Consider the following 27,908-nt stretch of genomic DNA (forward strand, 5'->3'; position numbering starts at 1 on the left):
CACTATTAAGTGTCGGTATGATTTTGCATTAAACTACTTTGGACGCAGGTTTAATTATCCAGAAATGTCGTTGGATAGCCATCCGACTACCGGACTTCACAAAAAACGCAAAGAAAAAGAAAAAGATAAACAACCGAGGCCCAAAACTGATGACGAAGCTTCTCCTAAGCCAGTCGCCAGTTCACTGGTTCTCAGTGAGGTGCTTTTGCAGCCCCTGATGCCCACTACTTTAGAGTCACAGGCCACTACCGACTCCCACGTGGAGTCAGCTATGCCACTGGAAACTCAAGGTATTGGAGCCTTGGACAGTATTCCTTCAGATGGGTCCGGAGCCGCTGAGCAGGCACCAGCTTCAGAGGGTGTATTCAGACCTAAACATCTATACATTAAACCGACTTCAGCTTCAAACGCAAAGACTAAAGCACCTTCAAAGATAAAGAAACAAACTCAAGAGCCACGTGGACAGGCCTCCATGCCCAAAAAACAGATGCTCAAAATGGCCAAAGACTTGATTACCTTGATCAGGGGTTCCTATTCCCCTCCTGATAAGAGGTCTAGGCAAGAGACAGACTATAAATCTTCAGATCAGGTTTCTATTTCTTCTGATTCCTCTTCTGACCAGGAATATTCTCTTCCCCCCATGAAGAATCTATTCCTTCAGCCTCTCCTCCTGAGGACTATTCTTTTGGGCAAACCTTACATACCATGAGGGAGCATTTCCACTGGGAGAGCCAAGATTTTTCAGAATCTAAGAAGAGGCTTAGGAACTTACTTTTACTACCTCAACACAGGCCTCTAGCCATTCCACCTGTGTTAGACATTGTAGATGATGTGTTTTCAGAGTCTAGTCTGACCCCTGACTCCTTACCTCCAGCTCCTGTTAAGCCTGACAGATATTACAGGGTTCCTGACTCTCACAAATTCATTTTCAAAAACCCTGCTGCAGACCCAGAAACTATTTCACAGGATCCTAAAGGGGTTAAGGCTTCTGCTGCAAAAAACCCTACCCCCTCTGACAGAGATTCAAGGGCACTGGATAGATGGGGAAAACAGGTTTACACATCTGCTACCTTGGCTATAAGGGCCTTAAACTGTCAGTTTCATATGCTTAAATATCAGCAACATGTCATGGCATTGCTTAAAAAGAAAATGTTGAACTCTGAATGTGCAGAAAACAAGGAAATGCAGGATTTATGCAGCTGAACAAGTTGGAAAACATACTTTGCAATGTGGTTTTGATTCTTTGGAGGCCTCCTGCAGGGCCGCAGTTATGGGTTCTGTAATTAGGAGGCATGCTTGGTTAAAGGAACAAAATCTGCCTGATCATGTCAAATTATTAGATGCACCTTTACAGCATGATACTTTGTTTGGTGTTAAGGCAGAAGAGGTGTTAAAGAAAATGGAGGACAAAGCTAAATCTATGCAAACTGTCAAAGATTTTTTTACAAGTACAGACACCTAGGTTTAGTAGACACTGGCCTACAAAGAATTGGTCCTTTCCCGTGTCAGACAGACCTCAAAGGGGCAGATCCAGACCCCCTAGAGGCAAATCCCAGGCGCAAGGTTCATACATGTCAAAACAATGGGGTGCTTCTACCTCCAAAAGTGGAGAAGACAAATCACAACCTTACAGGAAACAGTCCCAATGACTTCCCCCTGCCTGCACCAAGCACTTATTTCCTGGCAGCACCCTTAGGGGGAAAATTAGCACTTTTTTCTCAAAATTGGCACATTATAACCCAGGACAAGTGGGTTCTAAATATCGTGTCACAAGGCTACAAGTTCCATTTCCAAACCCTGCCAAAGGCAAACGGCTGGCCAGATCTGCCAAAAAATCAATGGGCAGAGGCACAAAACCAAGTCTCATCCCTCATGGACATGAGGGCCATTCAACAAGTGCCAGAGCAAGAGCAGGACAAGGATTTTACTCAAGACTGTTCTTGGTACCCAGAAAGGACAAGGCCTGGAGGCCAATACTGGACCTATCTATACTGAACACATTCCTGGATATTCCAAAATTCAAACTGTTGACTTTGCAGCAGCTTCTGCCCATGCTGGGCAAGAACGCTTTGCTTGTAACTTTAGACCTAAAAGAGGCATACCTGCATGTCCCAATCAGACAAATATGCAGAAGATACCTCAGATTCAAGGCTGGCTCAATGCATTACCAATTCTTTGCACTGCCCTCTGGCTTATCTACAGTGCCCAGGGTCTTTACAAAATGCCTGGCACCAGTAATTGCATTCTGCAGACAAAGAGGAATACAAACATATCCTTACTTGGACAACTGTCTAATTCAAGCAGAGAACAAGGACATCCTTCTACAGCATCTGGTGTTTGTGAAAAAACTTCTAACATGCCTAGGGTATACAGTCAACGAAAAGAAATCAAAGCTAGTACCCTCTCAAGAGATAATATTCTTGGGCGCAAGCTTAAATACAACTGCCCAGATGGCTTATCTCACGCCAGACAAACAAAGGCAACTGACTACCTATTTTAAAATGTTAGCAACAAAGGCCCAGTTATCTGCAAGAAAAATTCTGCAGGCTTTGGACTTCATGGCATCCTGCATCCTACTAATTCCATATGCAAGACTGCATATGAGGAAACTTCAATGGTACCTAAAAAGTGTTTGGACTCAACATTGCCACAACCTGGAAACTATAATTACTCTCATTCCCTGCCTGCAACAGGAGTTCCGATGGTGGGCAAAGGCTTGTCACCAAAACAAGGGACAGCCATTCACATTACCCCCAGCCGGGCAGACACTAACAACGGATGCATCCGATTATGCCTGGGGGGGCCCACATGGCAGGAAGTTGCATTCAGGGCACATGGACCTCAAACCAAATGAATCTACATATCAATCAAAAAGAGATGCTAGCTGTTCAAAATGCCCTGACAGCCTTCAAGGACCTACTTCATCCAGGACAACTACTGATAAAGACAGACAACACCATGGTCATGTGGTACATAAACAAGCAGGGGGGCACACATTCTTACCCCCTTTGCAGACTAGTCATGACTTTTTCTGACACAGCATTGACTTACCAAGTACATCTGCAGGCACAATTCCTGCCAGGAAGGAAAAATACTCTGGCAGACGAACTAAGCAGACACCTCATGGATCCCCATGATTGGCAGCTGGATCCACAAGTCTTCAGCATGATAACAAGGAAATGGGGATGCCCGGACATAGATCTATTTGCCTCCCCTCACAACTACCAACTAAAAAGATTCTGCACAAGGATTTATCACAGACAAGCATGGAAAGTGGATGCCCTATTCTTCAGCTGGAAAAACCTATCAGTATATGCCTTTCCCCCTCTGCCTCTCCTCCCCAAGGTACTCCTAAAGGTCAGGCAGGAGAAGCCAAAGATGATACTGATTGCCCCAGTGTGGCCCCGCCAGCACTGGCACCCAATATTAAGGAGCTTGTCTCAATGCCCAGCTTGGACCTTACCTCAAGTACCTCATCTACTGTCCCAGCAAAACAATCAGATCCCACACAACCAACTCAGGACTTTAAACCTGCAGCATGGCGGATAATGTAGTCATACAAAACACACCTCTCAGCAAAGCTGTGATGGATGTCATTTTGGAAGCCAGAAGGCCTAGTACTAGAAAATCTTATGCTGGAAAATAGAAGAGATTCTGTGCTTGGAACCAGGCACAAGGAACAGATACAGCTGTACCAAATATTCCTCATATTTTACAATACTTAACTGAGATGCTGGACAAAGGCCTAACTTTCTCATCTATTAAAATTCATGCCTCTGCCATTTTGGCTCATTACAATGCAGAGCCACCAATCTTTTTTCATCCATTATTAAAACAGTACCTCAGAGGAGCCAAAAATGTAAGGCCTTCAAGGAGATCACCAGTGCCTGCATGGGACCTCAACTATGTCTTGGAAAAACTCACCCTGCCTCCTTTTGAGCCATCTTGCTACTGCTGATATAAAGTTTTTATCTTGGAAAACAGCTCTGCTCCTAACAATAACTTCTGCAAGACGAGTTTCAGAGCTACAGGCACTCATGGCTGTGGAACCTTTTTATCATTTTTTATCCGGACAGAGTCTCCCTGAGGACAAACCAAACATTTATGCCTAAAGTGGTGTCCAGTGTGGCTCTTAACCAAACCATTCATCTGCCAACTTTTTATCCGAATCCTCAGAACAAGGGGGAAAGAATTCTGCATTCTTTGGACGTACACAGACAGCTTAGATTCTACTTGGACAGAACCAAAGTTTTCAGAAAGACAGAGCAATTACTAGTGGCATATGCCTCAGGATCACAAGGAAAGGCTATCTCAAAGCAGACTATTTCAAGGTGGATAAGCCACTGCATTTGTTTCTGCTACTTATGCATTAGGCCACATTCCACCAGAGCTGCAGCCACTTCAGCAGCCTTTCTCAGGGGAGTACCTACCAAGGACATTTTAGAGGTTGCTACTTGGAGTTCAGTGCACACCTTTACCAAGCACTATCATCTGCCACTGTACTCTAAATCTAGGGCAGGCTTTGCCACTGCAGTTCTGTAGGGCCTCATAGCCACTCCTAATGCTGTTTATCTCCAGCCTTCCAACCTTAGCTTTGGGACTCTACCCAAATGTAATGACTGCAACAGTGAAACACGAAGAACATAGAACAGTTGTGTACACTTACCATAAATGTAGATATTCAAGTGTATTCACTGTTGCAGTCCAGGTTACCCACCCGCCACCCCCCTTTTCTTCTGATGGAACCTATCTTTCCTTCTCTGATTTATACAACCTATGTGGTGTATTTGCTTGTAGATGAAGGTAAAGTTTATATTGGTGCATGTAATTTTTTATATAGATATAAATTTTGGCTACCCTTTTAGGGGGCACCTGACATCTGGGGCAAGAAAAACTAAAGAAAATGGTGTCTGCTGCTTCTTTTATACCCCTGACAACCTGACATCAGGGAAGGGGTGACAGCAGCCGACGCAGGACCCAAGACTTTGGAATTCAGGCTGACTGAGGGCAACCTGCCAGCAGGATTACCCAAATGTAATGACTGCAACAGTGAATACACTCGAACATCTACATTTATGGTAAGTGTACACAACTGTACTTTTTCAGTGATAACACGGGGAGAAAAACTCCAAATTCCATAGTAAAAAATACAGTGTTAAGATAGAACAAAATATAGAGGAATAAGTTACATACTAATCAGCAAATACATATAAAAATAGACAAGAGGTTACATAATAATTAGCAGTACATTTTAAACTGAGATGACGCAACAACAGAAATACAAATGATGCAGTAAGAATTGTAAGTCAGACATATTACCCATTATAATTGATGGTATTTGAATGCAACACAATTAGAAAATAAAGGTATTAATGTATTTCTGCCTGTGTGTCGGATGACGCCATCACCATATTTAAGCGATGATAAAAAAGAACGGTAAAATAAGCTGGAGATCGTATTCAAGGGAGAAGAAAAGAATGTACAAGGAAAAACGCTTTAGGGAGGAAGGACAAAGGATGAAAAGGACTAGTACCAAATAAAAACTGAGGGCTCATCCTGGCATTGAGCAGGAGCATAGACAGTTTGTAAATAAATGGGCATTGAGAAGAATTTTGAACTTAGAGGGGTTAGCTGTGCCAAGAATGGACTGGGGGAGGGAGTTCCAAATTTATGTGTGTGTGTGTGTGTGTGTGTGTGTGTGTGTGTGTGTGTGTGTGTGTGTGTGTGTGTGTGTGTGTATGTATGACATTTGTTTGCGTGTGTATGTATGAAATTTGTTTATGTGTGTGTGTGTGTGTGTGTGTGTGTGTGTGTGTGTATAGACACACACACACACACACACACACACACACACGCACACACATGCACAGAACTTACAAAATGGGTATAATAGGGATATAATGGACTGCTCAAGGGTGTCACAGGTGGAGGGCTTCCCCACTGCTGGAAGGTCCATTATTTTCCTGTAATGAAAAGGCAGTCAAATCCATGAAGCACTGATCTGGTATCCCAACCTGTAGCCTAAACAGTCTGCAGAACAAAGTTAAAGATTAGGAACAACTGCAAAGTGCCTCTCTTGCCTGGGACGCTTATCCATCATTGAATAAAGATCTGCTTAAACTGTTAGCTGGATTGTTTTTTTTTTCCTCTGGAAAGAGGACTTTATTCATTTTTGCTAAGTTAGCTGCGGCCAGGATCCAACATTCTGAACAGCTGCTACACTGGATGCCATTACTGCTCTTAGCATAGGGACTCTTTTTTTTATTTTTTTTTATTGCAATTGTCTGGAAATTTTAAAGGTTGTTTTGTGAATACCATTTGCTAAATAGTATCTGTATGCATGTGTGTGTGTGTGTGTGTGTGTGTGTGTGTGTGTGTGTGTGTGTGTGTGTGTGTGTGTGTGTGTGTGTGTTCATGTATATATGTGAACACAATATATATGAATATAATTTATGTGTATGGACATTTAGTGAATTATAACGGCAGCAGTTCAGATGGTCTTTTAAAGCAGTTGGGACAGTGAGTCCAAAAGAATGTGTGCATTTATGCATGGTGAAAAAAAAGTGTGTGTGTGGGAGGGCCCATGGTTTGAAAACCACTAGATCCCAAAGTACACTTAATCAACCATTGTCAAAATATCTCCACCTTTAACATGTTACTGCCATGGTTTGTAAATTAATTTTGCTATTCCAGTTTCAAGTGTGACAGCTGTTGTATGTTGCTTTATTACTTTAAGATATTCTGCCATATCATCCACCTTTCTGAAAATTAGAAATTAAAAAATACTTGTAATAAATGTGATTTTTCCTTCAAATTGCAGTCAAAAATGATACTGTGCTAACTTCTTCTTCTTACAAGCGTTTGTATCTCCAGAAATAATAAATAGTGATCAGCATTGCACTGATTCACCATCTCATTGCAACCTCACTAGAGAAACAAACATTGACTGCTGAGGATTTCTTAGGTTATGGCATACAGTTCTGGGTGCTTGCCTGTCTGGACTTATTGAAATGATCAGATATGTGCTGATGTGTGTTAAATGCCTGTTATATCTCTTCCATGGCCATGAGTGTTGGAAATTACTGTATTTCTTCGTAAGTAAGACCTAACCAGAGAATAAGGCCTAGCATGGTTTTCCAGGGTAGTCATGATATAAGCCCTACCCCAAAAATAAGCCCCAGTTAAGATCGTCAACAACACACGATGGATGTGTTAAATTATAAAATAATATTATTGACACCCGTTGACTGAGGTTATCGTACTCCGCTTGCCATTTTCGGACCATTCAGACACCCAACTTCTTCTTCTCTTTGCAGAAACTCGTAAGATTCTTTCCCTGGGAGTCATCGACGATTCTTACTGTAACCCTAATCATCACTCAAACTTGATGGTTGAGATCCTTGGCCCATAAACACTGGCAGGTGTACTTTGATCGGTCAAAGTACCGACAACTCGTGTAAAGCACGTGCACTTGATAATGAATGGCTGTGGTTATGGCTTCTTATCCGACTCCATTTTGTGTTGCCACTCCGGTCTCATAAGTCTTCAATTAACCCCCCCCCCCGACAAGATGAGTGCAAAAAGAAAGAGCTATTCCATCAAGTACAAGAAAAGACTCATGGAGGACTCCCAGGGAAGGAATCTGACGGCTTTTTGCAAAATGAAGAAGTTAAATCTCCGAATGGTCCAAAAATGGTGTGCAGCGTACGATAACCTCAGTCTGCAGGCCGAGGAGGGAAATGCTAAGAAGTGCAAATGTGGAACAGGTCAGCAACCATTATTTCATGAGCTGGAAGACATCATCTGTGAATGGATTGCTAACAGGAGAGCAAAGGCTTTGATTATGCACATTGCTGATATTCAAGCATTTGCCCTTGCAATGGCACCACAGTTAGAAATATCCCCAAAAAAATTCAAAGCATCACAACATTGGCTGGATAGTTTCCTTCAGCGTTATGAACTGTCTCTAAGTAGATCAACAACACTGTTCAAGCTGGAAGATACTGAAGTTATTAAACGTACACTTGTGTTCAAGTCCTTTGTTGATGGCATCGACTTTTCTAAATACCAACTCTCCAACATGATTGCTGTGGATGAAACTGCAGTGTTTATGGGCCAAGATCTCAAACAACAATTGATCAGAGGGGTGCCTTGTCAATCTACATTCCCTCCACCGGTTACGAGAGTGCACGTTACCTGCATTTTTGTGATATTGTCTATTTTATGTCTGCTTATGTCATTTTTAAATATCTCATCTGTAATATGTCTTCTTTGTTAATACTTATCTGTCTACCTTGGTAATATGCCTTCTTTGTTAATACTTATCTGTCTACCTTGGAGCTTTTCTCTCCGGGCCTCCACTGAAAATGGACATTAATCCAGTTGGGCTATCCCAGTCAACAAATGTAAAATAAATAAATAAATAAAAATAAAAATCCATCTAGATCAGGGGTGGGCAAACTTTTTGATTCGTGGGCCACATTGAGTTCTAACATTTGACAAAGGGGCCGGAACAGGAGCAGATAGATGGCATGCTTTGAAAACATCACCTCATTGGGGGAAAAATACACATCTTGGGATATGGAGAAAACATGTGCTTTAATTTCCAATGAAAATGAAGAAAAGCATTACAATAAAATCTCTGACTTCGAAATGAGTCTTTAAACACTGAAAATCAAATAAATGACCATTTTATTTTAAAGCACTGAAAGTTCTGTTATCCTTCAGGATATCACCATCACTCTCCTCCTGACTGTCTTTTTTTTCAAAAACGGTAGGAGATGCAGATGTACCTGTCCTGTTCTTTTTATTCAATTTGTTTCCCCGGTGCCAAAAGTCAACAACGACCAGTGCAAGGATGAAACAGTTGCAGCAAGTCAGTCTGCGAAGCGTTATATTTGATCTGCGCGCACTGTTTATTTTAACAACGTGCGTATCACGGAGACACACACATTTTAATGGGAGCAGTGTTGTTGGTCTCCTTTTTTAGCCAGCGCATCAAAGTCTGGAGTTAGTTTTGTTGTGGCAATTCTAAGGATGGATCTGAGGTGTAGGTCTGTTAACTTGGATCTGTGGCTGGCTTTGTTGATGTTCATGACGCTGAAGGTCTGTTCACAGTAGAGCCGAACAAAGCCAACATCATCTGCGCTTTAGATTTGGAAACGCTGCATCATTGAGTGAAGCATAGAAGTCATTTAGTTTCAGAGAGCTGAACTTCTCTTTTAAGGCAGGGTCGGACTGAAGGTCGATCAGTTCGAGCTGAAGCTCCTCTGGAGCTGTTTCGGGGTCTTGTGACAGAGGAAAGGCCACCAATTGAAGTGACTTGTCAATTTTGTCAAAATCCAAAAACCGACGGCAGAATTCTCCATGCAGTGCATCCAGTGACTCACTGTATTTGTGGCTATCTAGGAAAATGAGTGAATGACTTGTTCAAAATCTGCCTGGAGAATAAAGCCAGCTTGGATTTGAAGGCTTTCACGTTTGTGTACATGTCATGCGCAAACTGCTCCTTCCCCTGCAGTTTCACGTTGAGCTCATTCAAGTGTGAAAATACGTCCATAGCAAACGCAAAGTCACACATCCAGCTCTTGTTGCTCAGCTCAGGAAATTCATCAGTCTTCCCCTGCCACTCCAAAAACACGCCAATCTCCTCTTTGAGCTCCCACACTCGTTGAAACTCTTTGCCCAAACTCAACCAGCGGACACGGGAGTGATAAAGCAGGTCCTGGTGATCCGCATCAGTTTCCTCCAGGAACGCAATGAACTGACGGTGCTGAAGTCCCGCGGCGTATGAAGTTGACGAGTTTCACCACAGGATTCACAACATGATTCAGCTGTAACACCGATTTACATAGAGATTCCTGGTGGATGATGCAGTGGAGGAAAATGACATCCTGGTCAGGGTTTTCATCTTTCACTTTATTCTAGATTCTCCTCAGCAGGCCAACGTTTTTTCCCGTTAAATTTGGAGATCCATCTGTGGTGACGTTAACAAGCTTACTCCAGGGAAGCTTCATGTTTTCGATGGCAGCAGACACCCGTTCAAACAAGTCCTCTCCCTGTGTTTGTCCTTTCAGAGACTCCATTGTCAAAACTCCTCCATTATTTCAAAAGTTTCATTGATTCCTCGGATAAAAATGAGGAGCTGAGCAGTGTCTTTGACATTGTTGCTTTCATCCAGTGCTAAAGAATAAAAAGTGAATGACTTCGCCTTTTTGTTTAATCTGCTGGTGATATCTTCATCTATTAGTTCCACAGTCACTGTCCCCGTGATAAACTGATTTTCTCAAATTTGTCTTTGGTCTCCGAGCACAAAATACCTGCTGTCTCTACCATACATTCTTTTAAAAACTCGCCCTCAGACAGTGGTTTGCTGGCCTTTGCTATTTTGAATGAAAGCATAAAACTGGCCTTGGTACTTGACTCTTGAATGGCAGTTTGACAGTGAAAAAACTTTGCTGAGCCTTCAAATTAGCTGCCACCTTCTCAGCAGCAGCTTCCCTCTTTGTTGAGAGCTTGCTAGCATAATTAGCGTGCTTTGTGGCAAAGTGACGGCTAATATTATACTCTTTAAAACCGCCACAGTTTCTGGCATATCAGGCAAACAGCAGATGATCGGTGTTCAGTGAAAAATATTTAGTTGTCCACTCCTTATTGAACACTCGACATTCTCTGTCCACTTTCCTTTTCTTGGGTCCGCCATCTTCATAGAGGCGGTGGGTCAAAGGGTAAAGTGCAAACGTGGAGTAATAGGCCTATGCTTCACCTCAACAAAGCCAATATATCTAGAGTGCGCCATCTAGTGAGGAAACATCAGAATTGCAGGGGAAATAAAACATTAACAAGGTTAATTTATTAAATTTTTTCAAGTTTGGCGGGCCGAATCAAAACGTTTAACGGGCATGTGGCCCCTTGCCCATGCCTGATCTAGATGGAAAGAAAATCCCACCTCTAATCATTAGTAAGGGCAAAAAAGATAAGATTAAACGTGTTTCAGGCATTTACATTCTTGAAACCGAAAAAGCCTGGTGCACACAAGCAGTTATAAGGAAGTGGTTGATGTAATGCTGCCACTTGTTTTGTGAGGTGGCGAAAGAGGTCTGCTAGTCTGGGATTCAGCCAGCACTCACTGCGCTAAAGACATGAAGAAATTCTTTGCACGGAGAAGAATAGATCAAATAATGATTCCCGCAGGAATGACTGCATATCTCCAGACTCTTGATACTGCAATAAATAAGGCATTCAAGGACCATTTACACATAAAACTCAATGACTACATTGAAAATAGAATGGAGAGAAGTCAGCATGGAAACTTTGTGAAGCCTAGCCTGCAAGAGGTCATGACTTGGGTGAAAAATTCATGGGATAAAATCACTGACAGCTGTGTTGCCAATGCAATACGAGCAGGCTACTTGGACAAGCAGTGCTCATTTAAGGAGAGCTCTATTGCTAGGCATGACAGATTGGGGCCAATGGTTCTACAGGAAATAGAGTCGCAAGAAATTCAGGCCAGAATTCAGGGGTTGGAGACTTATGACAATGTTCCAGAAGAAGATGACATGACTGTATTTGAATAACTTTTCCATTATCGGGGCAACAGAATGGATTGCTTCTGCTTTCAGTTTTTTTCCCCTCCTCCAATACACATGTATTGAGATTTTTCTGTACTTTCTGTTAAGCGTGAAATATTGCACTGTGAAAGCCAAGCTGTAGATTATCTGAAGTTGAAATGTTTGTTGCACTGTTTATGTAGAATTCTCACACAACTGTTAATGCGTTAATTAGAACTGTTGCCCAGTAAAACAAAAGTACCAAATAAATGTCAATTTGTGTACATGAATAAATCTCGATTTTTGTACATGAATAAATGTCGATTGTTATATGAGGGGGGGTAAATAAGGCATCCCCTGATAATAACCCCTAATACGTATTTCGGCGGAGGAAAGAGTATAAGACCCGGTCTTATTTTCGGGGAAATACAGTATTATCTCTTACATGAACTAGTGCAGCACAAACATGGGAGTGGCCACTTAAACCACCAAGCTGCTGTAGTGTAAAAAATGAATTCTTAAAGTATGTGTTCACAGAGCAATCCACGGCTGTCAGGTTGCCACCTGGGTTTCATAACCTCTGGAGAAGTTTTGAGAGAATGTATATTCCAATACATTCTCCTAGGATCTCTGTCCAGAAAGAGTACATTATACCCAGATACCATTTCATCAAACCACTACTACACTCTGTGTCTCAGTTGTTCCTCGGTGAAGCCCTGAAGTAACTGTTGATCCACTTGCTTGACAGGAAATCAGCATGCAAAGACATATGAATAATGCATGCCCCTCCTTAATACTGTAGTCTTATTATAAAGCTGATTATGAGCTTGAAATTTGAAGACTTAAATCTTCTGCTTTTATACACAAGTGTAGCAGAGAGCTAGGCATAACTGACAGTGAATCCTACTTTATGAAGACTAGATTGGCTGTACCATTTTTGTACTTTAAAGTCTGTTATATTAATCGAGATGTATGTAAACCCACTGTTACTTACATTAGCCAGCATAATGTGCCAGATGGTGAACAAGCTTTAAGGAGCTCAACAAGCTATTTCCTGTGATCCAGTGGTGCAAGGTTTCATTCCCTCAGCTTCCATTACCTGTGTGACTGAGTAAGTCACTTAACCAGACACTGCTCGCAGGCTGAGGATGAAAACGGTCCAAGGTTAGTGACGTGGCATCCTGTCTACCGTACCAAACACAGAGACACAACTGAGATGATACAGAATGTAATAGATGCTGATTTTCATTTAGAAGCTGAAGCTTATCTCTTGCCTTGCAATTAACTCTCATTCTTGATGTCAATTAACTGACTGGTAAAACAGAATGCTGGGGTAATCAAAGTGCAAAAGGAATTGGTTCGGTGTATTAGGAGCACAGACTAACTTCCAGAATCTCTTCCTTTGTCTCTCTAACCAGTTCTTAGAGGGTTGTTTTGACTCATTTTTAAAGAGTAGAATTGCTGAACTTTGGAACAAGAGTCTCATAAATGCCAAAATGACTCCACACTTTATGTGAATTCAAATAGAGGTTGAGGGTGCATGGTAAGAATGGGAAGTTTAAACATTAAATGTCATGGCTAGTTATTGGAATAACGTTATCCACTGCCTAGAATACCCACTGAATGAATTAATTTTACTTTCCCTGAACATGTTAGTGTCATCGGACTGGTAACATTTGTAGGCTTGCTCATGGAAAAACCTTGCCGTAGTGGCTCAGCATGCAGGAAGACCTAGTCTGGTCTTCCAAAGGCTTATTTAAAGATATATCACTGAATGTGTGGCAGCTCACAGTGAGGATGTAGAGAAACTATTTTTTCCTCCCTTCCCTTGCTTTGTCATAGTGAGTACATCTGCTAACTTATACAGAGTTCCCAACTACATTTGAAATACGCACATGTACATGGGATTTCATCCAGGTTACATTTTTTAAATATGTGACTAGAATGAGCTATAAACAGCTTTAGTGTGACTGTCTTGCAGTAATATTGTGTGCAACTAGATCATTTTACTACTTTGCTTTTGATGATTCGCAGGCCATAAGTCTGTTTTGCTAAATTACTGCATACAGCTATGCCAATTGTATGTTTGTAGCTTAGCTGTGCTGTGTTCCATTTTTTTAATATTGCCATTTGTTCAATTTTTTGCATACTGGCACTGTTTTGTTATAACCTGCATTGACCTGCTTGCTCCAAGAATCAGTCATAGGCAATTGTCAGATTTATGCTGACCTGGCTTGGATATTTCCGTATCATCTGTAGTATTTCAAGTGCCTTTTGCATCCAGGTCTCCATACTCATGTACCTATTAGAACAAGCATGCACCTAAAGTGGACAGGCACTCCTGGTCGAGCCTGAATCATAGCAGAGTCCACACATCATGGTTTGCTTTATTCAGCACTACTTCTCACCATTCAGCTTAATTTTACCTCATATTTTTACCTTGTCCCTTGTAAAATCTTTGAATTTTCTGGTAAATTACTGAAAACAGCCTGTCAGTAATGCCAGACATTAGAGTTTCATTTATCTTAGTGATCAGAATGCATGTTGATGGATAATCTGTTGCTCTGTTAAATTTGTAAGTGAATTAGAATATTAGAAAATTGTCCATGATTTTGGGACCATTGCCCCCCCCCCGCAGTTATTTTTGGCTTTGTTTAGAATTCTTAAGCAAAAAAGCTGAGCTGTATGCTTCTTTCCTTTCATTTATTTAACTAGATATTCCCATTTGTTTTATTAAGTTCAGTGTATCAATAGTGACTCCTTTGTCCCTTTGGTACTTTTGTCTTCCCTTGTTAATTATATGTAGAACAGTAGCTGGTGCTGGCCGGGACCTTTACATTTTCAAAACCTTTAACCTGGAACTTCTTTCCATCTGAACCTCCTGTTTGTCTCTAATGGAGTAAATCAAGCCACCACCTGTCTCTGATATATTTGTGATCCTGACCTGAGATTTCTTTGTGGCTGCTCCTTAACCACCCACTTCCTTCACCTTAATTATTTATTTGGTTTCATCCCCTATATTGGTCCCCCTGCCATTTCTGCACCATCTCGTTCTTGCTCTTCCATCCACTTGCTGTGCTGTGACTCACCAGCTTCTTAGTATTTCAGTGTTTCCTTTTTTAATTCCAGTCAGTGTTTATCAGTATTTTTGTAACTTTGTATTTATAAATTTGAATGTTATTGCATAAGTTGCATAGTAATTTGTTCTGTTTCTATTAACTTCATGACTTCATGATATCATCTGTCTGCTTGTATTTGTCTCTTACACATGCTCATTTGCCTTACAGTCTGCTTATTTTTGTGCATCTGTCAGTGAAGCTATGTCTGAATTACACGAAAAAAAGCTTTTGTGCCTTACAGGTTTACATGGGTTCCATAATTCATGGAAGTAATTTTAGTTTATGCTTCACACAATGTCCAGTAAGGTAATATTCAGTAACCTTCATTATATCAGACGTAACCAACAGTTTTCAATTGAAAATACATTAGGTATGTATATACTATTTTATGCAGATTTTTTACTCATTAACCCGATTTTTTATTCACTCAGTTATCCTTCATGTATGATTTGGTTAAGGCAACATTTTCGTCAGTACCTTACACATAGATGCTATAATCTGGTAAATACCAACACATTAATGAGGGCAACCCTCGTGTGATAGAAACAAAGATGAACAAAGTAAGCGTATCCCTTTCCCCTCTCCTTCGGAATTGTTATAGTCTGCAGTAGTTCAAGTCATTGCTGTATTTTCTAAGGTAAACAGTGAGGAGGAGAAGGAAAATGCACTGGACAAAGCAAGCAATGAGGAGGTGCGTCCTGGTAAACTGAAACTTAGCTTTGAGGAAATAGAAAGGGAGAGGAAAGCGGAGGATAAAAGGAAAGCTGAGGAGGAAGCCAGACGACGAATGGAAGAAGAAAAGAAAGCATTTGCTGAAGCAAGAAAAAGCATGGTATGATATTTGAAATGTATATCTATCTATATATATATATATATATATATATATATATATATATATATATTTTTTTTTTTTTTTTTTTTTTTAGTTTTTGTTAGAACTCACTATTCTAAATAGCGCATTGATTTCAGAATCTGAAATATTATCTCAAAGATGCTGAATACATTGTTCAGTTACAGAATCCTTCCCCCGGGTTCACCAATCTTCCATGCAGGACTAGCTATGTCCTGCACAGAAGCACCCATTTAGGAGCAGGATGGCAGAGCACCATGCATATCAATGAAGGTGCACTGCCCGAGCTCCTAGGCTTACATGGAGCGCGTACGAGTGCAGAGGGTGTGTCTGAGAGCAGAGCTCTCAGAATAAACACACCCCTGCAATGTAGAACAGCAGAAAGTGGGAAGAAATGAGCAAGATCACTCATAGGTGTCCGCAGATCCCCACCAACAGTTCCCTATGTGTACCACAGCAACAGTACAGAAAAAGTAAATGTAGAAACCCTTTTATTTTTTTTTAAATCCGATTAAAGCTAACCGCAGGTGCGCGAGGTGTGCCCATCGCATAGCTACGGTTAAAGCAGCTTAAAAGGCTGAAGAGGATAACAAGGAAGATATATGCAAATGAAGCAGCACAGCAGTAGTATAGTGGGCAGAGCATTCGCCTAATAAGCAGGCATTCCCGGTTTGTGTCCCAATGCAGCACAGTCTATTTTACATGGCAAAGCACGTTATAACCAATATTTTTGTTGCAAAACCCACTAAATAACACATTTATGAACCTGAGTACTGCAGGAAATGCACATGAGAAGTATCAGTGTCATAATGAATAAGGCACTAGTAAGCAGGTCTAAGCACAACTAAGCAGTAGTAAGCATATGTAAGCACTAGTAAGCGTGTTTGAGTGCGTTTGCGCAGGAGTAAGCACTGCCTACACAGATTAAGCAATCTGGAAGCTTACTGAGTATAAGAAACTGTAACCGGAAATTAGCAGTGCTTAACTCCGTTCAAACACGTGCACACCCGCTTACAATTACTTTAAAGTGCTTTAATCAGTCTGTATCCAATGGTCCGTGTTCTGCCCAGCAACAAAATAAACAGCTTCTCCAAGCCTCTAACCCAGCACCCTGTATACTACAGTCACAGTAGTTAACCACTTAGCTATCACAGCAGTACATATGATTGAGGTTTCAACAAATAAATCCTCACCATAGGAAAATCAAACTGCACATGTGAAATGAATCTATGTACTTTTGTGATGTTGTATAACCTGCTACATAACATAAATATGTGAACTGGAGTACTGCAGTAAGGCCAGATGTGAGGCATCATTATAATAAAGTGTTGAATTTCCCAGGACCCCATACAGTGTATGTACACATGAATCACAGATACCAGACACAGATATAACATGCAACAAATAATAAATCAATGTCAAAAGGAAAATATAATGCTAATTAGATATTAAGCAATGCTAAGCATTGCACAGGTCAGCTTATGTGGTGTAAGCAATGTTTAGGCCAGCTAACTCAATCTGCCCACTGGTATGCCCCTTTAAGCAATGCCAACAAAACCGTCCAGTCATGGGAAAGTGTGGGAAATCGGGCATATTTAAACCCCAGAGGTGCCAATAATTCCCATAACTAGTTGCAGCTTCTTACTGTAGGCAGAATGGCTGGAGTTGGGGAAGGCACTCGATTTAGAGCACAGCGCTGGGGCACCCAGGAGTCCAGATTCATGGTATGGCTCCTGGTAAAACACCATGAGGAGAGACTACTGCAGGGCCAGTACTAGGGCTCACAGTATAAAGTGGAGGCCTGGGACAGTCTCGCCGTGACCTCACCAGTGCCATTGGTATCCCCCGGACTGGTGAGCAAGTCAGGCATCACTATGCTGACCTGAAGCAGCGGAGGGGTGATCTCTTGGACCAGTGGATCCAAGAATCCAGGAAGATGGCTGATGCCCCAACACTGGGTAAGTACTCATTCTACTACGTAGATAATGGTTGCCTAGCTTGTGTATACTATGGATAGGTAATGGCCAAATATCACTGTATTTCTCCGACAGCTGCAGATGAGTGGGCTGCGAACCAGCAGGCCCATGCTGCTAGGCTACAAAGGCTGCATTGCGAGGCAGGTTAGTAATATTCTTGCATGTACTGTCATAACAAATAAATATAACAGCACTAGAAAGTGTTGTACCAGTATAAAAATGTATTGTGTGCGGGATGTACTAAATAAACCAGACAATATGGCAGGAAGACTGTCATACAGGTTGCCTGGAAAAAAGGTGTAATATCTAGTGATTAAAAGTATAACCCCTGGAGTTCTTGTGTACATTCTGCTTTCATATGTTGTTGTAGTGTTGCAGTCTATAAACAGTACTGTTGTATTAAGCAGTCTTACCCACACTATTGAACAAAGTTAAAATGTGTAGTAAGTGCAGTATAACAATGTTGGAAGTCCCAAGAGGTCAGTCATATAGAACAACTGAGGAAGACTTAGACAGAAACCACTGGAATGCTTTACACCAATTCCCTGATAGCACAGTGTACTGTGATGTCAACTGTACTATTTTTACCACACACAGCAGGGGTTTGAATCCCGGGAGTGGTAGTAAGTTGTATGCATAATCATACCCCACAACTGTACAGTGTTTGCGAGAATGTTCAGATAGAAAGCTGTATGCATAATTAGACCCAACAACTGTACAGACTTTGCTAGAATGTTCAGATAGTACGCTGTAAGCATAATCATAACCATCAACTCTACAGACTGTGGCAGAATGTTCAGGTAGTAAGCTGTATGCATAGTCATACTCCTCAACTGTTCTGATCTGTCCAGCATGTCCAGATAACGGGCCCAAATCTGCTGCCTGGTAACCTGCTCCCCTGACAAATAAGTGTGATGATCCAAGAAATGTAGGCAGTTTATACTGACATATAGTCAGACCTGAACATAAAAAGAGAATGTATGTGGAAACAAGCCTGTCATTGTAACATCTCACCGAAGTCTATGACAGCTATTCCAAAATATATCACATTAACACCTGCATCCTGTCAAGCCTTGACCAGAGTGTGTATGCAGTAACGGACTGTTAGGTATGTTTATAACATCAACATGGCATCTGGAAGTATGTGTAGAATTTGTCAGGTAGTGTTAACAATGATTTTCCCAACAGCTATAACAGGTAAGAGGTGTAGACTGTAGTTACAACACAGTTCACTCATATACTTGTCTACAAGCATTGCATCTGGGAGTATGTGTAGAATTTGTCAGGTAGTGTTAATGATTTTCTCAACAGCTATAGCAGGTAAGAGGTGTAGACTATGTATAAGACACAGTCCACGTATAAACTAATCTACCACTGTACAAAGTAAGGCCATTGGATAGTGTAATAATACATGTAAGGGACAGATCACTGCAGTGACTAAGAAAGTTGTGAAAACTACAGGGATATATTATTTGTTAATTGACCTCTCTCTCTCACCCCCACCATATGTGCAATAATAACCCAATTACACACCTCAGTGGGTACATGTACACTCTATACTTTTGTTCGGACATATGTCCTATTGGCTTACAAATATTCACATTTGGTTCTATGCATGTGCCATGTTAAAATACCACCATACTGGTGGCCTGTTGCCATTACTGAAACCTGCATACTGTTGTAATGACCACTGTTGTCCCATATATGCATGTGTTCTGCTTGCTCTGCAACTGTTGTAAATCTGGTGTCTTGGGTTACCTATGCATGCTGTTATAACTAAATCTGAATGCTGTTGACTATTACTAACCCATACCATTCTTAAAACTGCAACACCATAGCTCATATGGGAAGGCCAGTCCCAGCAGACCCACCTGTCCCACCTCAGCTGGCCATGGCACTGGGCACCAGCATGTCTGGGGCCCAGCCTGGAACCTCCTCCTCCGTTGGCCCTGCACCACCTTCAGGTAGAACTGCCACAGGGGATGGGGCCTGACTCCCCCTGGGAGTGGGGGTGGAGAGGTACCTGTAACCCGCCGTCAGGTCTGGGCCGTGGTGCATAGGGAGCTCAACAGGGAGTTTTGAGACTAGCTACGCTAGCTTGAGGGTCGCATGGTGCAATTAGAGGGTGAGCCTGCCCCTCCTACCCAGTCCCAAGCACAGCCACCCTTGGGGCCATGAAGGTGCAGTGGTGACTGCCCATGGGTGGGGACCTCAGTCCCACTGTTTCCATTTGGGGGCTCATGGCCTTGCAACTTCCAAACACCCCTCCTCATCCAAGGTGTTTACGCCCCACATGTGTCATATACCGCCCCTGTATGCGTCTTGTTTGTCTTGTCTGTTAACCTATCCAACCTACCTCCCCAAATATACCTACTACCCCTCCCCAACATCCCACTCTCACCTGAAAAAAAAGGGCAATCTGTTCCCACAAAAAAATGTGCCCCTTACATAGCTGTCCATTTCACATACATGTCCACTGGACACATGTAATCCAGTCTAATTGGCATTACAATGAATTATTGTTGTCCTCACCCCCTCCCAAGGGTTTGAGTGTCCAAATCTACCTCCAAATTCAGTGTATATGCACAGCTGTTGCTGTATAAGAAATGGGCAGCTATGGACCTTCCCTACACCCTTCCTGCACATCCCTGGCTATTTTCCCTACTGTCTTTCCCTCTTTCTGCCCCTTTTTTTCACCAATGTCCTGTCAACCCCTTTTTCTTTTCTTTTAAAGAAATTAGCGCGGGGGTAAGTGGGAGTAAGCACTTTTAAGCAGCAGTGAGCAGGTTTAAGCTTATTTGCATGGGGGTAAGCTATGCCTACACAGGTTAAGTATAAGAAACTGTAACCGGAAGTTAGCAGTGCTTACCTCTGCGCAAACCCGCTTACAACTGCTTTAAAGTGCCTTAATCACACTGTATCCAACGGCCCATGTTCTGCCCAGCAAAAAAATAAACAGCCTCTGCAAGGCTAGAACTCAGGACCCTGCACACCATAGACAAAGTCATTTACCACTTAGCCATGACAGATATACAGAAATCTGATGTTTTCAGAAATGTATCATCCAGCCCAGTCATGCTACAGTACAGAAAATGTAACCAACATCTAGTGTATGTGTGTGTGTGTAAATATATTAATAGCTAAACAGATACAACATATCTATATATGTAAATATATATATATATATATATATATATTTAGAAATATATACATATATATATATATAAATATATATAAGAACATATATACATGCAAATGCCTACATCGACACACACACACACACACATATATATATATATATATATATATATATATATATATATATATATATATATCTACACCTATATGTCGACATATGCACAGCAAGGTACATATATGTACGCAAGTATATAGCTATGTAGATACATACGGACATAGTCATACATATGTAAGCTGATATATATATATATATATATATATATATATATATATGTATGTATGTATATATATCTATATATATATATATATATATATATATATATATATATATATATATATGTATAGGTATATGTGGCCGTATGTCTGTAGATAGCAATGGTAGATTAACAAAAACAAATATGTCAACATGCACCATTAATGGGGTTGAGAGGCCCCAAACAATATATGTCTTGTACGAATAGGCATACCCCCCCCAGCCAAACACGTCCGCCCTGCAATACACTACCAAGTGTTGCAGATCCCATAACCAGGACTTGACATGACATGGGCACAAGATGTTAACAGTACTACATCCCACCTGTATGATGTCAGGCTGGTATTGGTAACATATCATGCAATACAGTCTGGCTCCCATAGGAAATGTAAAATGTGGAAGCTATCAACATCCCCAGGATACATGTACACAGACACATATATGCAGATACAGATGTACGTATATAAGTTGGGAGGGTGGCCTAATGGTTAAGGTGTTTGCCTTATAAACACAAGGTGCAGGGTTTGAGTCTCACAAGGGATAATTGGCTAGGCTTAAAATGGCTCACAAGGGCAGTTAGCCTAGTTCTAATCTAATGCACTCGAGGCTCTCGTCAGTATGGATAATAGCGATATCTGTGCAGTAACAGAAACCTGGTTCAAGACTCCCGAGAGCACCCCAGCACTACCAGGCTATACCTCATACCATGATTTTCGGCCCCAAAACTCGGACCGAACCACAAGAGGAGGGGGAGTATCCATATTCATCAAAGATACCCATACCTCCAGGCTAGTGGCACTGCACGAAGCATCTGAGACCATCCATGTGCAACTAACAGTGGGCAAAACTGCCTTCCAGTTTGTAGTCTGCTACAGACCACCCTCCCAAACTCAGGAATCCCACTCGGCTTTCCTGAAGACACTGCAGAATATGAAGGTCTCTCCAAACACCATTATATTGGGTGACTTTAACTACCCAAACATAGACTGGGAGCACTACTCAAGCCCCAACACCCTAGCCCAATGGTTCCTAGAATTTATAAACTCAAATGCTATGGAACAACTGGTCACAACTCCCACAAGAGGGGAAAACATATTGGACCTGATCATCACCAACATGGGGACTCTATGTTCCATACCAGAGGTATACCCCTCATTGGTAAGATCTGACCATAAATAATCACTATGGACATCCATATCCCATCCCCACCCCCAGCAAAGGAAACCACGGTCAAAAACTTATCAAAAGCAAACTTCCCACTTCTCAAAACTGAGGTGGAATCCTTCAAAGCCCCAGGGCCAGTGGAAAATACGGCCCAAACAGCAGAATCCTTTACAAACACATTCTATGGATACCTACAGTAATGCATGGATCGTGCTATCCCAAATAAAACCAAGACACACTCCTCCAAAGGCAGGAGACCTGCCTGGTGGACCCCAGCCATAAATAAGCTGTACAACAGAAGGAGGAGACTACTACATGATAGAGCAAAATCCCTGAAAGGGAAGGCAACTCTGATCAGTAAGAGCAAGAAACTACGATCCCTCATAAAATCATCTAAGGCTAGCTTCGAAAGAAAAATTGCACAAGATGCTAAAGATAATCACAAGGCTTTCCTTAGTTATGTCAGAAACCTGGGTGGAAACTCCCAGATATGCTCTGAGTTAGTGCAAAATGACAAAAAATACACTGAACCCACAGACATTGCCAACATCCTGGCAGACAGGTTCAGTGCAAACTCCCCCCCTCCCCCCAAATGAGCAAATGACTATCCAACAGAGTGTAGCTTCCCTGACATCACAGATGCACAGGTGAGAGCTGCCCTCTCTAAAGCAAAAAACACAGCATCAATGGGACCGGACGGTGTCCCGGGCTGCATTTTACATGAACTCCAAGAAGAACTGAACCCTCACTTAAAATCACTGTTCAGTCTCAGCCTTACAACAGGATATGTACCCAAAGAATGGCGTACAGCAACAGTGGTCCCACTCCATAAAGGTGGTGCCACAACCTACCCCGGAAACTATCGCCCTATAAGCCTAACTAGCCTGGTCTGCAAAGCTATGGAGCGTATCATCATGGAACTCATAAACAAAGACATTGGGAACCTCCAAACACTGGATCCTACCCAACTCGGCTTTGTTAAGGGCAGATCTTGCCTCTTGAACCTGGTCAATTTCTTTGAAACAGTCACCAAGGCCATAGACAAAGGGAAGGTAGTCCACACAGCCTACCTTGAACTTGCAAAAGCCTTCGACACAATACCCCACTCAGGCATCATAAATAAGCTCACCAGCTTAAATATCAACCCCTATGTCACAAGATGGGTTGCAAACTGGCTTAGGGATAGAACCCACATGGTCAGAATTGCAGATGCCATGTCAGACTCTAAACCAGTTACAAGTGGTGTCCCACATGGCTCAGTCCTGGACCTCTCTTGTTCGGTATATATTTCTCTGAGGTACAGGCTGACACAGGAGGACTATGGCTGACAAAGTCTGCAGATGACTGCAAACTGGGGGCCATAATTGACTCGCCGGCTGACACAAGCATCCTCCAAAAAGGTCTCACAGAGACGGATAACTGGTTCCAGAGCCATGGCCTAAAGCTAAATGCCAAAAAGTGCATAGTCATCCCCTTTGGGAAAAAGTGCCCACAAATTACCACATAGGTGGTAATCCATTAAGTACGGAAGAAGTAATTAGGGATTTAGGGACCCAGGTAGATTGCAATCTCTCCTTTGACAATCACATTGCCAAAGTGGTTAGAAAGACATTCTATATAGCCAACATTATCACAAAGGGGTTCACATCTAGATCAAGAGAGGTCATTGTGCCCCTCTTACTCATCACTCATCAGGCCCATAATTGAATACAATGCCCCATTTGGGATGTACCTTACCCGACACCTGCTACAACTAGAAAGACCCCAAAAGTACCTCACCAAGAGGATCAAGGGACTCAAGCAGATGCCCTACGCAGTTAGGCTAAAGAAACTCCAGTTCTACTCAGTTGCTTACTGCCTACTCAGAGGCGATCTGTGCCTGACGTATAAAGCCATGTCCAACCCAGAATTAATGGACATGCGCCACATCAAGAAATCCAAATCCATCAGAACTACATGCTCCAGTGACTTAAACCTCAGCACAGAAATAAATAGAACATGCTGGAGGGACAGATTCATATCCCAGAGGCTCCCCTCACTCTGGAACAAAATCCCAATCCATGTCAGGCAGAGCCCCTCAATGACCCCCTTCAAGAAGAATCTTGACGTTTGGATGGGAGATCATAAATTTACCCCTGGGATCTCTTCTGTGTCACTGCTAGACAGAGGCACGGTAAACTAACCTTAAGTGGGCTATCTTCTGTGACGTACTATACAGAGGCACAGTCAACTAATCTAAGAAGGGTGGCGAAAGCCAAACACACTCTGGCTAGGCTTGTAAATGCCCTAGGGCAGATAGCCTAGTATCAACCTATGAACCTATGAACACACACACACACACACACACACACACATATATATATATATATATATATATATATATATATATATATATATACATGTGACTACACATTCACATGCAGAGATATGCACAGTAAGATACATATGTAGGAGGTGCACAAAATATGCTTCAGCCACTTCACACCTGAACAACTGGACACTGTGTGGGCCACCCATACAAATGACAATCATTGCCTGCAACATATACCCACAGAGAGGTCTTAGGAAAAAACACCACACACAGGTTTGCAGGAATGGAAAACCTTTATTTGTGTACTATTACAGTTCTATATACTATTGCTACTGTAATTGGGATTGTCTTCGCAGACATGGTGTGTGTGGGAGGGTCACATCTGCTTTCCACATATGTGCGGGGGGGGGGTCACATCTACTTTCCACATGTGTGCCATTGGCTACTGACAGACATCCTAAGGACATCATAGTAAAGTTTCATAGTAAAGTACCACTGCTAGCACGTACTGCCCCTGTCGACTGCAGCAGAGATATTTGCCAATATGTGTGGACATTCTGACACACTCTGTACAGTCCAGAGGTCTACACAGAACCCCTTAGTGGAAAACATGTGTAGCATGCCTGACAACATGGATGTAACAGCCATGTAGATGGGTATAACACATAACTGGTATACATATCTGCTTTCCACATATGTGCGGGGGGGGGGGTCACATCTACTTTCCACATGTGTGCCATTGGCTACTGACAGACATCCTAAGGACATCATAGTAAAGTTTCATAGTAAAGTACCACTGCTAGCACGTACTGCCCCTGTCGACTGCAGCATCTCAAACTCAGGAACACCACACAGCCTTCCTGAAGACACTGGAGGGTATAAATGTATCTCCAAACACCATCATATTGGGTGACTTCAACTACCCGAATATAGACTGGGAACATTACTCAAGCCCTAACTTTCTAGCCCAACGGTTCCTGGAATTCATAAATTCAAATGCCATGGAACAGCTAGTCACTGTTCCCACGAGAGGAGAAAATATACTAGATCTCATTATCACAAACATGGGGACAAAATGCTCCACACCGGAAGTATATCCCTCGTTGGTGAGATCTGATCATAAACTAATCTCACTGGAAATCCACATCCCGCCCCCACCCCAAACAAAAAAGACCACAGTGAAGAACTTCTCTAAAGCAAACTTCACACTACTCAAGACTGGTGTATCCTTCAAGGCCCCTGAGACAGTGGAAACCACAACCCAAGCTGCGGGAAGCCCTTACAAATGCCTTCTATGAACACCTCCAGGACTGCATGGATCAGGCAATCCCAAATAAAACCAAGACTCTTTCCACAATGGGCAAACGTCCAGTCTGGTGGACCCCAGCCATTAACAAACTTTACAATAAGAGGAGAAAGCTATTACATGATAGAACAAAATCCATAAAAGGGAAGTCACCCCTGATCATTATTAGTAAAAAAATACGAGCACTCATAAAATCAACTAAGGCCAATTTTGAGAGAAAAATTGCCATGGATTCAAAGGACAATCATAAGGTCTTTTTCAGCTACGTTAGGAACCTGGGTGGAAACTCCCAGATATGCTCAGAATTAGTCCAAAATGATACAAAAATCACTGAACCCACAGACATTGCCAACATACTGGCAGACAGGTTCAGTGCAAACTTCACCCCCCTCTCCCCCCCTAAAGGTGAGATAACTATCCCAGCGGAGTGTAGCCTCCCAGACATCTCAAATGCACAGGTGAAAGCTGCTCTCTCTAAAGCTAAAAACACAGCATCAATGGGACCGGATGGTGTCCCCGGCTGTGTGCTACACGAGCTAAATGAGGAATTAAACCCGCACATAAGGCAGCTGTTTAATCTCAGCCTTACCACAGGATACGTGCCCAAGGAGTGGCGTACGGCAACTGTGGTCACACTCCACAAAGGTGGTGCCTCTACGGACCCTGGTAATTACCGCCCCATAAGCTTAACAAGTCTAGTCTGCAAAGCTATGGAGAGGATCATAATGGAGCTCATAAACAAAGATATAGGGGACTTGCAGACATTGGACCCGACCCAGTTTGGCTTCGTCAAGGGAAGATCATGCCTTTGAACTTGGTCGACTTCTTCGAAACAGTCACCAAGGCCATTGATGAGGGAAAGGCAGTCCATACATCCAACCTTGACCTTGCATAGGCTTTCACACAATACCCCACTCGGGTATTGTAAAAAACTTACCAGCTTAAATGTAAACCCATATGTCACAAGATGGGTTGCAAACTGGCTTAAGGACAGAACCCACAGGGTTAGAGTTGCTGGCGCTATGTCAGACTCCAAGCCGGTCACAAGTGGTGTCCCACAGGGCTTGGTCCTTGGCCCCTATTGTTCGGCATCTACTTCTCAGAAGTACAGGCCAACATGGGAGGTCTTTGGCTGACAAAGTTTGCAGACGACTGCAAACTGGGCCATAGTGGAAAGTGCATCGGACACAGATATCCTTCAGAAGGGACTCACGGAAACAGATAGCTGGTGCCAGAGCCATGGCCTGAAGTTAAATGCCAAAAATGTGTAGTCATACCTTCGGGAAAAACAAGGTAACCCCAAGCTACCATATAGGTGGCAATCCACTAAGCACAGAAGAGGTTATCAGGGACCTGGGGACCCAGGTTGACAGTGGCCTTTCTTTGACACTCACGTTGCTAAAGTGGTTAGAAAGACCTTCTACATTGCCCACCTGATCATGAAGGGATTCACATCCAGATCTAGTGAGGTCATTGTTCCCCTGTACTCTTCACTTATCAGACCAATGATCGAGTACAATGCCCCATTCGGGATGTATCTCGCCCGACATCTGCAGCAATTGGAGAGACCCCAAAAGTTTCTCACCAAAAGGATAAAGGGACTCCAAAATCTGTCATATGCTGCCAGATTGAAGAAACTCCAGCTCTATTCAGTCGCATACCGTCTGCTCAGAGGTGACATGTGCCTGACATACAAGGCCATGTCCAACCCGGAATTAATGGACATGCTCCACCTCAAAAAATCCAAATCCACCAAAACCACTAGAGCAAGCGACTTAAGCCTTAGCACAGATATAAATAGGACGTGCTGGAGGGATAGATTTATCACTCAGAGACTCCCTATGCTGTGGAATAGAGTCCCAGTCCATGTGAGGCAGAGCACCTCGCTGGCTCTGTTCAAGAGAAATCTTGACCTGTGGATGGGAGATCGTAGGTTTACCCCGGGAATCATCTCTGTGTCACTGCTGGACAGAGGCACAACAAACTAATGGGTACAGTATTTTTTCATATAAGGGGTGGCGTAAGCCACAAAAATTCGGGCTAGGCTTATAAATGCCTTGGGGCAGATAGCCTAGTATAAACCTATGAACCTATAAACCTATATGCCACCATAAGTTATGCATTCACACACACCTGTCTGGCCTGACATGTACTACCCACTGGTACAGGGGTGCCATGGCCA

At 42.5% G+C, this 27,908-nt stretch overlaps 1 protein-coding gene across 7 annotated transcripts in view; it reads left to right on the forward strand.

Moving 5' to 3' along the window:
- Positions 1–27,908, forward strand: part of NEXN (nexilin F-actin binding protein) — a 955,560-nt gene that overhangs the window by 643,763 nt on the left and 283,889 nt on the right. For 5 of the 7 annotated variants that reach the window (XM_044085866.1, XM_044085869.1, XM_044085863.1 and 2 more), the window contains one exon: positions 15,306–15,500. The exons of the other annotated variants lie outside the window; for them this stretch is intronic. In XM_044085866.1, the coding sequence (XP_043941801.1) occupies positions 15,306–15,500 (195 nt within the window). The remainder of the gene's footprint in view (positions 1–15,305; positions 15,501–27,908) is intronic. 7 annotated transcript variants of the gene reach the window in all.

The sequence above is a fragment of the Protopterus annectens genome, chromosome 10.part0 (genome assembly GCF_019279795.1).
Source record: "Protopterus annectens isolate FY-2018-M chromosome 10.part0, PAN1.0, whole genome shotgun sequence".
Taxonomy (NCBI): domain Eukaryota; kingdom Metazoa; phylum Chordata; order Ceratodontiformes; family Protopteridae; genus Protopterus; species Protopterus annectens.